This window comes from Aotus nancymaae, unplaced genomic scaffold, assembly GCF_030222135.1.
Source record: "Aotus nancymaae isolate 86718 unplaced genomic scaffold, 86718_ANA_hifiasm-v0.15.2.pri h1tg000016l, whole genome shotgun sequence".
Taxonomy (NCBI): domain Eukaryota; kingdom Metazoa; phylum Chordata; class Mammalia; order Primates; family Aotidae; genus Aotus; species Aotus nancymaae.
Window position 1 is genome coordinate 79,142,802 of NW_026988428.1, and position 16,305 is coordinate 79,159,106.

The 16,305-nt window shown below is 35.3% G+C and overlaps 1 protein-coding gene across 6 annotated transcripts in view; it reads right to left on the reverse strand.

The window, feature by feature from the left end:
- EPS8 (EGFR pathway substrate 8, signaling adaptor) overlaps positions 1–16,305 on the reverse strand; it is a 168,638-nt gene that overhangs the window by 62,139 nt on the left and 90,194 nt on the right. For 5 of the 6 annotated variants that reach the window (XM_012447669.2, XM_064377709.1, XM_064377710.1 and 2 more), the window contains exons 2-3: positions 5,102–5,181; positions 3,483–3,559 (exon numbers count right to left, since the gene is read on the reverse strand). In XM_012447669.2, the coding sequence (XP_012303092.2) occupies positions 3,483–3,559; positions 5,102–5,160 (136 nt within the window). In that variant the 5' untranslated portion in view covers positions 5,161–5,181. Of the gene's footprint in view, positions 1–3,482; positions 3,560–5,101; positions 5,182–6,388; positions 6,474–16,305 lie in introns of those variants that run through there. The other variant, XM_012447672.3, reaches the window with a different exon arrangement.

The window sequence follows — 16,305 nt, forward strand, 5'->3', positions numbered from 1 at the left end:
GCAAGCCTCTAGCATGTGATACAGACCCTATATATAAGTTAAAACTATGCAGACTGGGCTGCTAAACACTCCCAAAGATACCTTAAAAAAAACTTCAACTAGAATCTGTTTATTGCAAAGCTATCTTCAAAACATGAACATATTTCTCCCTTGTCATTCATCCATCTGTCCATTCATTCCATAGGAATTTTCTGAGGACTTTCAGAAGGAAGGCACTGTGTGAATGTCTTTGTGCAGTGTGTTGAGAGTCAGTGGTGGGTATGCCAATAGGTTGCTAAGACTTCTTTCTTCCCTATAACTGCTCCTTGGATTTGCCCTTTTATCCATCTCTTTCTATCTGATTTTATCTATACACTGCTCATTTTCATCACAGAACACAAAATGGTTACCTTGTAATCAAGATTTAAATTATGTGACTTTGATAATCACCTCACTTGAAAAGCGGGCCTCACTTTGCTTTATATGTAAAAGGGGGAAAATAAAATTTTACTGCTTAAAGGCTAATGATTTTCCAGGTTGGTCTCAAACTCCTGAACTCAGGTAATCCACCAGACTTGGCCTCTCAAAGTGCTGGGATTACAGGTGTGAGCAACCATGACTCTACTAAAAATGCAAAAATTAGTCGGGAGCAGTGGCAGGTGCTTGTAGTCTCTGCTACTTTGGAGGCTGAGGAAAGAGAATTGCTTAAACCCGGGAGGCGGAGATTACAGTGGGCTAAGATCGCACCAATGCACTCCAGTCTGGGCAATAGAGCGAGACTTCATCTAGAAAAGCTTAAGATTTTCAATCATTGGATCTAAGATTTTATAAAGTTGCTTCTAACACAATATAAACATTAAAATTTACAGGTGAGTTCTATTTTCTATTCTTATTTCTTTCTTAGCTCTCTCAAATTAGATTTTAGATCTGTGGTATTTGTGAGAGGATTAATACTCTTTTTCCTTATTAAAAGTCTTTAGGCTATTAATAGATGTGTAATTTACCATATTACTTAGGTCTCTGATTCACCTATTTCCATCCATATTCATCAAATTCATCTTCAATATTACTACCAGAGTGAGCCAGGACAAATCTGACCTATTATTACCCTGACTGAAATACATTCATTGTAAACAATGCCTAAATTCCACAGTATAATTTTTCCTAATGTGGTCCCCATTCATTTTTTTTTTTTTTTTTTGAGACGAAGTCTCACTCTGTTGCCCAGGCTGGAGTGCAGTGGCATGATCTTGGCTCACTGCAACCTCTGCCTCCCAGGTTCAGGCAATTCTCCTGCCTCAGCCTTCTGAGTAGCTGGGATTACAGGCATGTGCCACCATGCCCAGCTAATTTTTTTTGTATTTTTAGTAGAGACGAGGTTTCACCATGTTGGTCAGGCTGGTCTTGAACTCCTGATCTTGTTATCCACCCGCTTTGGCCTCCCAAAGTGCTGGGATTACAGGCATCAGCCACTGCGCCTGGCGCATTTTTTAAATCTTACTTCCCAATACACCACCATGCACTCTCCAGTTAACACCAAATTGCTTGCATCTCATTAATTCATTACACTTATTCTGTAAGTATTTACTGAGCATAAATTATATATTAGCCACTATGCCAATAAGCACAGGGAATCCTGAAGTGAACAAGACCAACCTGGGCCACCTTCACAGAGTTGACAGTCCCACTTAAAAAGGTTTCCGGGCGTGGTGGCTCATGTCTGTAATCCAAGCACTTTGGAGGCCAAGGCGGGCGGATCATGAGGTCAAGAGATCGAGACCATCCTGGCCAACATGGTGAAACCCTGTCTCTACTAAAAATGTAAAAATTAGCTGGGTATGGTGGCAGGCACCTAAAATCCCAGTTACTTAGGAGGCTGAGGCAGGAGAATCGCTTGAACCTGGGAAGCGGAGGTTTGAGTGAGCCGAGATTACACCAGTGCACTCCAGCCTGGGTGACAGAGCAAGACTCTGTCTCAAAAGAAACAAACAAACAAAAACGTATTTACTAGTCTATTGCACCAAAATGGCACATAGGCAACGGCCATCTCTTAGTCATCTTTGAAATGAATGAAAACACAGAAATAAAGACTATGAAGATCATGGCATAGCATACTGATGCACTTAATAAATATCTGTCTAAAAATGAAAACCTGAAGGAATTACTTATTTTATTCTTATCAGAAATGTCTTTTTTCTGTTATCTTCAAGTTATTCTACAGACTGTAAGTCCCTTAAAGTCACAGATCATATATTTTGGTCCTGTTCTGAGCACATATTAATGACAAAATATTTATGGAATACATTCTCTAGATCTACAATTCATAACTATTAGACCATGGTAAAAATGTCACAATACTTAAGAAACTGAAATCAACAATAATCAGATTAATAAGGCTCTAAAATGTGTAGGCATGGATGGTATTAAATCCATTTTATGAATGTCTGATTTCAGTGATAATGCCAATTCACTAAGAATATAGGTAGAAAAACAATCACAAAACCTATTGTTTATTCTTACAACAGCCAAGAAGTTGTAGATCTAGATAATGTAAAAAGAAAAGAATCCCACAATTTAGAAAATTCTGTTGGTTCCTATAGTACATAATAACAATGATAAAATCAGCAATAATAATAGCAAATACATACAGTGTTTTCTATTTGGCATGTACAGTTCTAAGCACTTTGCACATACTAACTTATTTTATGCTTATTTCAACCCCATAAGATACTCCTATTATACAGATAAGCAAAATTAGGCACACACAGGTAAATTAATTTGCCCAAGATCACTCAGGTAATAAATAACTGAATTTGAACCTAGGAAGTCTGGTTCTAGAGTCTTTGGTATTAACCACAATATTATTTTCATTCTTTATTGTTATACAATAAAAGTGGCCATCCAGACCCTATACAAATAAATGCCATCCTAAACATATGTGGTAAATTTCAGGAGTCCTCAGCTACTTGTTATGACTTCTATTTTATATTTGAAATGTAAAACAACTGTATGTATATGTGAGACAATCAAGAGAGGGCACTGGGAGTAAGATCAGGGAAAAAGTTTAATTATTTTGCAGTGCATAAAGAAATTATCTAACAGCTATTAGACATAACTTTAATACTACCCCCCAAAATTCAAGAGCTATGAGGAAAAAGTTCTGTCACCTGTTAGCCTACCACCAACTAGATCAGTCACAAAGATCAACAAACATTACTACAAGTAGTAAAGGGGAAAAGCCACCTAGGGCATTGGTGCCATGGATAGGACTTTTGAAAGCACTGCAATACATTTCATCTGTAGTTCTAAAATGTATAACAGCAAGCAGAGTTCATAGCTTTGGTAGTTTTTATAAAAATTCTTCAAAATAATCCTTATTTAACTATCACTACTTCATTCCAAACAACATTAACAGTGTGTGGGTTGAAACCATGACTTTGAAAATGTAATTTGTGAAAAGTGGTTAGAAACAGAATTACACTCTATGAAATAAACAAACCTACCATAAAGGGCCTTTGCACTTGTTTTTGAACCATGTTCTCTGTCCATTTGGGAAAAGGTGGGTGATGACCCGTAGCCACTGTAGTTAAAAAAAAAAAAAAAAAAAAAAAAATCATTCTGTTGGGTTAAAGTCCAATGTAAGTAATAGAAACTCAACTAGAAGATAAAAATTCCAATGCACTATAATCACCATGTGTTTAAAAGAATATATTGAGATACAAACTGAGCTTGTCAAAATGAGTCAGATCCTGCTCTGGTGAGTGGTAATGAAATAAAATATAAACCACACTTTCACAATGAGGACCAAGGTTGGTTCATGCCACAGCCTCCCCTCAAATGCCATGTCAGAACTGTAGCCAAGAAGATTCACTATGGTTGAAACTATCTTAAAGAGTTTAAGTTTACCATATTGAATTAAGTTCTGAAAGGTAATCCAATTATAACAAGTTCTCAAGGATTTGAGCTTAGGATATAATGGAACAGACAATCCAGTTGGCCTAAATAATACTTTATCATTAAATTTCACCTGCTTTACCTTATATCTAGCCTCTTGTTACTAACATGTTATATGAAATAAATAGTACTTTATTTGAATTGCATTCATTTATTTAGTAAACATTTTTTTAAGACCCAAAACCTAGAAGAATCAAGAGTAAGGGAGGGGGAAACAGGGTGCTGTCAATAAGATAAGTACATAAAATAATTACAATAGAATGCAATATCTGGGTAAAACTATAGATATAACATGGAAAATCAAAGAAGGACTAACTCTTTATCAATATATCTAAGAAAACTTTACTACTGCATTGACACAAGCGGAATCCAAATGGAAAGAAGCTCTAAAAACAGGCAGAGAATCAAGTGAGGAAAAGGTATGTGGAACTGACTCAAGAAATAGCAGAGTGTCTGCGGAAAGATGCAGTTAACGTAACATTCCCAGAATAGATTAAAGACTGGAGAAGCTGTGGCACATTGAGGGCTTTTAGCATCATGATTAAGAATTACATTTTATTTTATTCTCTAAAAATACTAAACCCCTTACCTGTTATGAAAAAATGATGAGTAAAATATATACCACAATGGCCAATATCAAATAACAACATTAATCATAATATACAAGACAACAGCCAATTAAGTCAGGGTTGTGATTTCAAGTTATACCTTGACCCACTGGAATTATTTTGTTTGCTGGCCGGATCTTTTCTAGTTTTACACAATGGTAAATAACTTGATTAGTTTACTCTAAATGACATTTAGCCCTTCTCAAATACCAATATTTTACAAATAACAATAATATAATGCACCACGGAAATTCAAAGCTCTGAAGTAGACTATATATTCAACTATGAAAAGCAATAATGCATAAAGTACTAGAATGAAACACTGTCCAAGTGTGAGAGCACTAGCATTATCATGAAGCTCTTTACCATCTTATTTTTACCAGACACAGTAAACTTTTAATGGTAACATGTCTTATCACTAAGATATTACATATTAATGAGGAATGAACTACTGAACTATACAAAAAAATAAAAGTAATCTTTTCATTAAAAATACAAAACAATTAAAATCACCAAATCAAATCCCCCAAAACACATTAAATATAAACCTTTCAACTTACTTCATCTGAGATGGGTACGTTCCAAAACTACTGGGATGATTAGAAATATGACCATTCATTGTGTCTTTCACACCTGTGTTCTAAAAAAAGAAAGACATATAGATTAACGTCAATAAAAAAGTCAAGACATCTCAGTTTCAAAAGTTTTTCATTCAACAAATATATGCTACTGCCAGGAATTATAGTAGAAATACAAAGATAAAGATTTCCACCCTCAAAGAGCTCAGGCTCCAGATGTATACAGGAACATTTAAACAAAGATCATTTGGCATTTAAAATTAATATGCTAATATTGTAAGAAAATTTAGGTGAACAAAAGAAAAATCTAAAATATAATTCTACATTCTGCCAAAACTCATAATCAACTATCAATTTTATGAGATGTTATTTTGTTTACTGTTACATTATAAAATATAAACTCATTTAATTAAAAAACTTGAGAAATAATAGAAAAGTATAAAAGCAAAAAGTATTACCCAGAGCCCTATCATTTATAGAAAGTCACGTTACAGTTACCTGCCAGTCTTTTTGCCTACAAGTGGTTTTCTTTCTTCCCTTCCTTCTTTTATTTCCTTCTCTCAAAGCACATCTGACAAAACTCAAATTATTAACTCAAATATGTGCTTTGTCAAATGCACATGAATACATCTTTTTTCAAGAAAGTTTTCATTTACACATTTCTTTTACTTTTTACAAGAAAATAATTTTAAAAATCAGCATCAGATAGTTAACCTCAGAATCCATTTTTAAGTCTATTTTACAGATTGAACAAACTTCCTTCAAACAAGATAAATAATGAGCAAAACTTCCTTATTACCAAATGGAATGGCCTTTTCTTTCTTCTAGACAACACTGCTATACCCAGTGTGTTTCTATTCACTACTGGGTATTTGGTCCTCCCCTGGATTGTGTCACTAAGCTATCCTGGATCCTGTCTTATGTTTCTGACTTTTTTCTTTTCAAGTATATTTTATTACTATGTCTTCTCAATAATTGTGAGTTAGGCAGAACATACCCCAGCTTTATGGGCCAAGGGGGTGGGAACATGACTAAATATTGATTTATTAAGTTTCAGATCCTGTGATGGATATTGGTACCACCAAAGTGAGCCAAACAGACATGGCCCCAATTATAGGACCAACTGTCTAGTGGGGAAAAACAGATAATGAATAAATGTAAAATTTTAAGTTGCAGTTATTAATATTATTACAAAGGGAACATTCATTGTAACATGGAAGCATGTAATAAGGGAACTTAATTCAGATTGCAAGGGCACAGAAAGCTTACATAAAGAAGTAATATTTAAGATCTGGTCACTTTAATTCTTTCTCATTCTTCATATCTTGGTTCAATCACAGTGTCTTCAGAGGAAGATTTTACTGACCTTTCTGAACAGACAAAATTCCACTATCAGACACTCTCCACACTACAGACAGTTTTTCAAAGCACTTATCACATTCATAACTTTTCATTTACTTAAATTAATACCTGACTCTTCACTAAACTCTTAGCCCCCAAAAGGCATGAATTTTTGTTTGATGACTTCTGCTTTTCAAACAAGAAGAAGGGTACCAGGCACAGAACAGGTGTTCTTTAAATATTTATTCAAAGAAAGAAAGAAGGAAATCCATGTCCCACTCTTCAAAGAGTTTATTGTATTCTTAGGGAAACAAAGTTAATTAATGTAAAACAAATAGTAAGGAATTAAGTTCTAATGAATGTAACTCTATTTTAAATCTGCTAGAAGGTCAGAGAGGGAAAAGGCCATGAAGATGGTCATTACTTTCTGGAAGGGCTGAGACTTGACCTAGTTCTTTAAAAATGGATAAGAATGACCCTCAAAACACTGGAATCAAGCTTTCCTGATAGTATTATCTATATTTATCCAGTATTTAAAAGAAAATTTATAAATTAAGAAGCAAAGAAAGGTTGGCCTCTGCTCTATACATGGACTGTACTTATAGAATTACATGTATATTACATTGCTGTACTCCATTTTTGTTGTTTTCCTTTTTCAGTTTATAGATACAATCAGTGGTGTGCTGGTAACCAATTCTCAGGGTGGGACAAGGCAGAGGACCTAATTTGTAGTGCTTATTGATTTCCATGGTATAAATATTCCCACCATGGCCAATTTCAAGCAGTCGGTGGTTTAACAGCAGCTTACAAAATTCCTAAATTCTTCACAATTTGCTCTCATAACCCTAAAGGATCCAACTACAGCACATCATTGCTACATTCTATAATTTGGGCCAGAACAGAGGCCTTGAATAACATTACGGAACTAGAGATAATAGGGTCGGGATACAGACATTAACGAAGTCTGGAATTTTAACACCATTCCTGGCACTAATTCGACTAGGAAAGTCAATTAAGCCTCTGTCTCAACATTCTCATCAGTAAAACAGAGATAATTCCTCATCTTCTGAGCTCACAGTGCTAGTGTAAAGATGAAATGAGATAGATGTGCGAGTTTCTTCCAAAATTGAAAAAAAAAAAAAAAGAAATGTTCTTTCAAAGCAAGCTGGTTCATTCAGTATATAAATTAAACCCCCAGGGTTTGAGCTGATTTTGATCTGGTTTGCATTTTAAAACCACTGCAGCTGGTTTTAATGAAAAGTGATAGCCACAGCAACTCATCTTTTCATGTTTAATTCTTCATGACAATAAAATAAATGCATGGTCTCTGTTTTGTTTTAAAATAGTGATCTGTTAGAAAGAATAAGAGAACATTATAAAAGGGGATAGGAAATGTCAATTTGCTAAACTGAATTTTAAATATGGAAACTTTATGTCATTTGGGAATCACAGTTTTACTTATCACAGTGGCTCATGTGGCAAATATGGAGGCTTTCAAATACCCAAATGGAGCAATTGCAGTTTATACCATGCAGAGGAAACAATTACAAATGCTTGTCATTTTTCCACTAGGCTTTTAAGACATATCCACAGTTTATACCCATATACACCATGTACACAATTTAAAATAACAATAAACTCTCACTGAAAAACTGTTTTTATTTATATAAACTGTTAAAGCAACCTAAAAACTAGGGAGATAAAGTTTTCTTTATCACTTTTAAGTTTAAAGACTCACAAATGCAGTTAATCACACTAACTACATAATTCTACTGAAAGTGTACACTAAAGCCATCATAATAGCTACCATCTACAGGACTTTGAACTGCAGAGTATACTTATAAGCAGATTTTCTTCCACCTCTGCCACCCTGAGACAGCAAGATCAACCCCTCTACTTCCTCTCCCTCAGCCTACTCAACATGAAGACAACAAGGATGAAGACCTTCATGAGGATCCATTTCTATTTAATGAATAGAGGACATATTTTCTCTTCCTTAAGATTTTCTTAACATTTTCTTTTCTCTAGCTTACTTTATTTTAGAATATATAATATATATACAAAATATGTTAATCAACTGTATTATCTGTAAGGCTTAGGTAAACAGTAGGCTATTAGTATATGTTTTGGAGGAGTCAAATTTATACACAGATTTTCGACTGAGTGGGGGTCAGCACCCCAATCCCTGCGTTTGCTCAAGTGTCAGCTGTATTTGATTTTAAGTAACAGCATCCATGTAATTATGAAATCATTTTTAGTAAGTCGTAGTTACTCTAATTTTATCTTTATTTTCTACAGAAAATAAAATTCTTTGACAATTAGAAGGATACAAATGATAAATTTAAGATCTAAGTTAAACACACCAAAAATGTAAAACACTATAATTTTCAAAAAAAGTAAATGGAATGCATGAAAAAAAATGACTGTAAGAAGAAATAAACAAGACTATAAGGCTAACCCAGCAAATTAAATTTGTATTAGAAAGTTTTAAGATTCTCATATATAAGTATGTTTTAGATTCCTTTTCTTTGCTCTTGCTTGCATCTAATATCAATTTTCAAATTGGTAGATGAGTATGTAGTCATGGCTCAATGTCAGAAAACTACCTAACCAATCTTGCTGCCACATAATTATTAACTCTCTGCATATTTAACTGTCCTTCAAATGACTTGTGTTGTCAGAAAATATCACTGATGTTTTTTTATCTACTAAAGTGTGTGTTTGGATACGACAGAATATCTAGAAACATCTATGTCTAGGTTTCAATTTAATTTAATTTATGTATCTCAGTCTAAGTTATAACCAAGTGGGAGGGGGCATTATCATTACTTAGGATTTTAACTAAAAGACCAGTGAAACTTAATTTCTACCAATACTTTATGACATTGTCTACCAATGATCTTGCTTAAAACATTAAAAAAATAATAATAATCTTCTTTAAACCTCTTAAATCATCACACATATTGTCTCCTACAGTGTCTTCTAGAGCAACCATGTATTAATATATCTTACCAGTACCATCAATAAAGATAACACCATGTATTTTTCCATGTTATTTGTTCAAACATCAAGTAACAAATAGTTTTATGCATGAATAAACTCAAAAAACTAATAAGGATATTAAGTTCTTGTAACAATAATGTGGTTAATGCCTGTGAAGGTATCACAATAATTTCTAGGCCATATGGAAGAACAGTATTTTCTCAAGGCCAGTATCACTGTAAATGGAGTAGCTTTATGCCTTTAAATCAACACATTGAAATAACTTAAAATCATTAACTTAGATCCTCCTTCTTTGTAATTATGAGAAAAGTCTTAAGCTGTTTATAAATTAGAACATAATTTTGGGAAAAGTGTATGATCAAATCAGAATGTTGTTTGCTTAACAAGTGGCTGAAGAAAACTACTTACAACAAAATTTGATATGCAACTTTAGAAAGAACTAATTTAGCACTAATTATGTTTGCTATTATGATGGATTTCACAGGAAGGCCTAACACAGAGAAGAGCCATAGACATATCCTAATACTACTATTGTATTGCCCTCAAATTCTTGTCTATTCCCTGAGTTGCTACAATGACATCACCAGCACACATGCGCTATTGGATGTTATACTATACATAGGAAATTACTAATATCTCAATTCAAAACACTGTTGATAATGTACTGACTTGGGATACTATACTAATTTTTAAAAGAATAACTTCTATTTATTGAGTTTTAATCCTGCATCAGGTATCATGCTAAATGCATTCTATTATCTTATTTAATCTTCACATTAGCTTTTGAAGGATGTACTATTTTCCATTCTCATTTTATAGATGAAATTACAACAAAGAGACTGCCATCTGTGTGGTATGTTGAAACTTTATAAAATCATATAGTGCCATGAATGACTGAAAAGTAATGTCTCAACTGTGTCTACAGTAAAATCATAGGCAGAAGAGAATATAAAGGATAAAGGAAAAGAAAATATTCAATGAGCTCCCACTCCATATGACATTTTACAAATAATCCTTCAAGCAGTATTATCAGATAGTTATTGGCTCTATTTTGTGGGTGAGATGGCAGCTTCAAGGCAGTTAAGTCATTTGCCTAAGTGGTAATGATACCAAAGGGAAGGGAGTGGTCCCTTTAAATAACAGGGAAGTGGGGAATGGAAGTGCTGGGTAGAGGAAGGTGTGGTTCCTGGCTAGAGCTCCACCCCATGGACCTAGGTGAGGACAGGCACTTTTGTTTTCCTGGCCAAATGTTGCATTTCCCAAGACTATCCTGGCCTGCCACACCCCCATCCTGTGCCTATAAAAACCCTGAGAACCTAGCAGGCAGACACATAAGCTGCTAGACATTGAGGGGCAAATCAGGGGAGGAACACACCAACAGTCACCGGCATGCTGCAGGCCACTGACCTGCAGAATGATGAGGAGTTTGGAATTTGGTTAGCGCAGTTGAAGGAGAGCCCAGGCTGCCAAGCAGCCTGACTGGAGGGGAAAACCATCTCCCTTCTGGCTTCCTCCATCTGCTAAGAACTACCTCATTCTCCAAGCCCACATGTGATCCGATTCTTCCGGTACACCAAGGCAAGAACCCTGGCATACAGAGAGCCCTTTGTCCTTGCAATAAGGTAGAGGGTTTAATTGAGCTGGTTAACATAAGCCACCTATAGATGGTAAAACTAAAAGAGCACCCTGTAACACATGCCCACTGGGGCTTCATCTGTAAATATTCACCCCTAGACACTGCTGTGGGTTGGAACCTCACAGCCTGCCCATCTGCATGCTCCCCTACAGGTCTGAGCCTCAGGGCACTGAATAAATGAGGCAAACCCCCATCGCATGGCCTGTGAGGGGGACAAGGGAACTTTTCTCATTTCAGTAACAAGAAGCTAAAATTAGAAGCAGAACTCAACCTCTGATCTGACTAACTTATGTCCTATTTTCTTCCAATAAGTTACACCATTGTGTGACAGTTTGATCACTGTGGGCTTGCCAAAAGTTTTCAGTTTTTTCACTTTGATGTTCAATTATATTCTTTATTCTAATCAACAATTTTTCTTAACATAAGTTATTAAAAATGCTAGTTTTTGGAAGGGAAGAGTATTTACTGAGAAAACTAGGATTAAATATGATATATTTTTAATGCTAAATATCCTTTTTCCATAATAGTACCGTAATGCTAAATTAGTACAGTTCAACATATTTTACAAAAGCAAACAGATAAAGACCTAGCAGTGCCTGACATAAACCAGCTAGGTGGGTAGACAGAAAAACATGCTCTAAAAACATCTTTTTAAAAAGTTGTATTTTTAATTGACAAAAAATAATTGTATATATTTATAGCATACAATGTGGTGTTTTGATACATGTGTAACTAGGAAATAATTAAATCAGGCTAATTAGTATAACCTAATTAGCACCTCAAATATTTATCATTTCTTTCCAGTAAGAACATTTAAAACCCTCTCTGTTCGCTAATTTGAAATATACAAAACATTAGTATTACCTATAGTCACTGTGCTGTGCAATTGGTCACCAGAACTTATTTCTCCTCACTGTAACTCTGTGCCCACTGTTAAGTAAAATAAGCCAGGCACAGAGATTTCACTTTTATGCAGAATCTAAAAAAGTTGGATTCAAAGAAGTAGAAAGTAGCATGGTAGTTGGCAGAGGCTGGGGGCAGGGGAAGGAAGTGCACCAGGAGAGGAGAAACGTTGGTAATATCACCTTTAATGAGAATGAAACTCCTGAATTCAAATTTCATTCTAGTGTCTTAAATGGCCGCTAAAAATAGTAAATCATAAAACATTACAGGTACAGCAAGAAGAGCTCTAACCCACACATGAGATAAAATATTTTAATATTTAACCATCCTGTCACCACATGATTACCTTCCTCTGCATCACCTAGAGCAAAGGACATTAAGCAGTAAACAAAATACTGCAGGTGATTCACTGCATTTCCGTACAGCTCCTTAGGAGGATCAATCTTTTATAAAATATACAATATATCTTTATAAATGCTTACAAACTACAAAGTGCAAAATGGTACCTTTAGGAAACTGCTGTGCTGAATTCATCCCACTTTTCTAAATCATAAATACATCTTCCTAATATTACTACAAGTAAAACTTAATTGTTAAACCACATGCGACTTTTTAAAAAGTCCTAAGAATTCTATTTTTAAAGGTTAAATAAATCTTTCTAGTGTATTATAATGCACATACTTACACTACCCCCAAACTACTTCTCATATATTTTATTGATATTCACTATTTCTTATCTCAACTTCCTCTCTTCCTGCCTGCTATAATATTCTAACATTGATTATTTTGATAAGAGAACACAGAGGCACTGTATCTTATCAAGGATTATTCATTGTTTCAAATTGTCGGTTCTAGTTTAGCAATGTGTGGATTTACAGATGCAACGGCCAGCAGAATGATTATATGGGGGAAGGTATTTGCTTTCTAACAGAATACTTTGTATACTTTTCCTAGGTGTCAGACTGTATCAAGAGCAACATGTGTAACTTTTAAGTCTATGAAAAGTTCATGACTGAGCAGATAAGGTAAAACCCTCAATTCTTAACTGTTCCTTCTTCCTATGATACTATGCCTCTTAACATTTTGTTCACAAAGATAAAACTGCACATTTTTCAAAATGCTATTTTTCATTTATCTTCAAGAATAGAGGCAGTCATAATAGGCTGCTAGAAAGTGATGCAACAAAGAAGAATCAAAACCAAACAAAAAAGTCAGTTCCAGTAACTGTCTACACTTGGCTGAATACAACGAAGTTAAGCCAGATTGTCAGTAAGTAATTCTACTAAGAAAACAAATCTCTAGTACCTCATCTAATGCACAGAAAACCTAGGACAAATAAAGTTTTTCTTGAAAGCTTTCCTGCTTATAAAGAAATTTTAGTGGGCAGGAAGCATCTTTAAAAAAAGACCACATTATGGGCAATAGAAGATAGCAAAGTATAAAGTTCAAGGACAACTAGATTAGGGGTGGATCTAGAGGATAAAATCTCCCTCAAAGAATGACTAGACCAAAAAAGGCAAGAGAGGCCAGGCACAGTGATTTACTATTCCTGTACTCTCAAGACTTTGGGAAGTCAAGGTGGGAGGATCACTTGAGGCCAGGAATTTGAAACCAGCCTGGTCAACATAGTAAGGTTCTGTTTCTACCCCTCCAAAGTATAAATAAATAACAAAAAAGAAAGAAAGATAATAATTTTTACAAATATATAGTATAACAGGGCAGAGAGACATCACAAGGATCATTTACAGCACAATGTGGCAAGTAGAAGGACAGTATACAAGGCCTGCGCCTTGGGCTGGAAAGGGGAGACACTCAGTTCATAACTGCCTTCCTTCACAGACTGTGATGCAGGAGCTGAGTGAGCCAGAAGGCAAAAGAGAAGAGCAAAAGCAGGAGATGGCTTTGGACACTTAGAAAACTGTCAGCACTTTGGTAGGAAGTTATGAGGGATGAGGTTGGAGATGAAGTAAGAATCATATCACAAAGGACAAATTACAGATATACCACATTTTTTACTAAAATTCAAATGTTCACTTATTTTATCTATTTAAATGCTATTCATAGTATACTAAAAATATCCTTCCATTTTTGTACATTTGTCACCTTTTTGTTAATAATTATCTTCGCCTCAACTCTTACTTTTCCTATGTACTCCTCGTTAATTTTATTACTTTATGCCACCAGAAGTGGAACCCTCCTTTCAATACATTGAAGCACTACCCATTCTATCATTACTCTAACATTGCAGTCTTTCTGCAGGCTTCTTTCCCAGATAATGACTGTTCCACTCGGAACCGATTACTCTCTAAGGCTCCACACAGTTTTTATCATGGGATCCACATTCCTCACCACCCTGTGTATCCCCTTCATTTTCCTCCTGTCTAGTCCTGGATCCCGGAACTTCCTCTTTCCATGCTTTTACTTTTTTATTTTGGTAGGGCACATACTTCAGGGACTCCCTGAGAAACAGTATTAGAAAAGTACATTTTTGAAACTTCATATGATGAAAAATGTATTTATTCTACCTGTATACATGATGGACAGTTTGTCTTGGTTTCCAATTGTAGATTGAAAGGGTTTTTATTTATTTATTTTTTGGCCATAGAATTTTGAAGCCATTGCAGTTCTGTCTTCAATGGCTTCTGCTGAATGTCAGGGCCCACTCTGACTCCCAATTTTTTGTATAGAGCCTGTCTGTTTTCTTCTGTCTGGAATCTAGGATCTTCATTTTTTTCCCCTGATATTCTGAAATGTTATGGTGCTATACATTGGTATGGATGTTTTTTGAAAAATTAAGCTTATTGGAAACACAATAGGCCTTTTCACACTTGAAAATCATTGTCCTTAAAGTTCCGGAAATTTTCTTTTGCTATTTCTTTGATAGTTTCCTTACTCTCTATATATATCTATCTATATATATTTTTTTTTCTAAAAAATTCAATTGCTCAGATCCTGGTCTGTCTCTACTTTTGTATTTTCTCTTTTCTTTTTCATTTCCTAATATTTTGTTCTACTTTCTGGGTAGCTTCCTCCTCTTTATCTTCAAAAAATTTTGAGTTTCTTATTTATTCTATCAGTTCTCATTTTTCAGGAGTATATTTTTAGACCCTAAAAGTTCCTTTTCTTATAATATCTATACTTATTTTCTGATACAGTGTATTCTCTGATCTTTCTGAGAATATCCATGATAATATTTTTAAGTTTTCTTCTCCATTGTCTCTTTCTGGTGATTTCCTTGTTTTCTCTAGGTTTGTTTTGGCTTCTGAATTGCTTTAAATATCAGGTGATTACTGGTTATTACTCATATTGAAGATGAAACCCTGAAAAGCTGACAACAAAGTCAGTGTAGAAGAGTGGGGCTTATGAACAGTAGTCCTGTTGGGAGGCCCCAGCCATCAGTGTCTATAGGTCTTTTGCATAGATTAATCAGGTTCTCCAAGGAAGTATCTTCCAATTTCATGTTTAGAGAATGTAAAGCTGACTGCCAAAACTTTGGCAATAAATGGAAGAATTCAGCCAAGGTATCTCACTGTTTAGTAAGCATTTCATTTCATCTTTCACCCTCTGTCTTTGCCTTGGTATCCCTAGCCAAGTTCTCTAGTTCACATTCTCCACAGAATAAACTACCAGTTTTACTGGAGTGTGAGAAGGCATCTGGGATCCAAGTTCACTTTAAACACACGACTAACAAATCCTATTATTCTCAGTCTCACTCCCACTGTTGAGTTGGTTGGAGGTTCTGAAGTGAAAATCAGGTTGCTTCTCAATGTCTCTCAATAGTAGCTTAGGTTTCAGCAACTAAGGACTTCTAGCTTAGTCACAATTATCCACAGGCTTTACAAAGTCCCTTTGTCTCACTGGCTTTCTACCTTTTATTTATTTTATTTTTTTTTTTGAGACGGAGTTTCGCTCTTGTTACCCAGGCTGGAGTGCGGTGGCGCGATCTCGGCTCACCGCAACCTCCACCTCCTGGCTTCAAGCAATTCTCCTGCCTCAGCCTCCCAAGTACTTGGGACTATAGGCGTGCGCCACCATGCCCAGCTAATTTTTTTGTATTTTGAGTAGAGACAGGGTTTCACCATGTTGACCAGTATGGAGTTGATCTCTTGACCTTATGATCCACCCACCTCGGCCTCCCAAAGTGCTGGGATTATAGGCATGAGCCACCGTGCCCAGCCCTCTACCTTTTAAAAATCCCTTTACTGTTATTTTATTTGGAGGAAGTGAAATAAATGAATATGCCACCATGGAATACTATGCAGCCATTCAAAGCAATGAGATCATGTCCTTTGCCCAGACATGG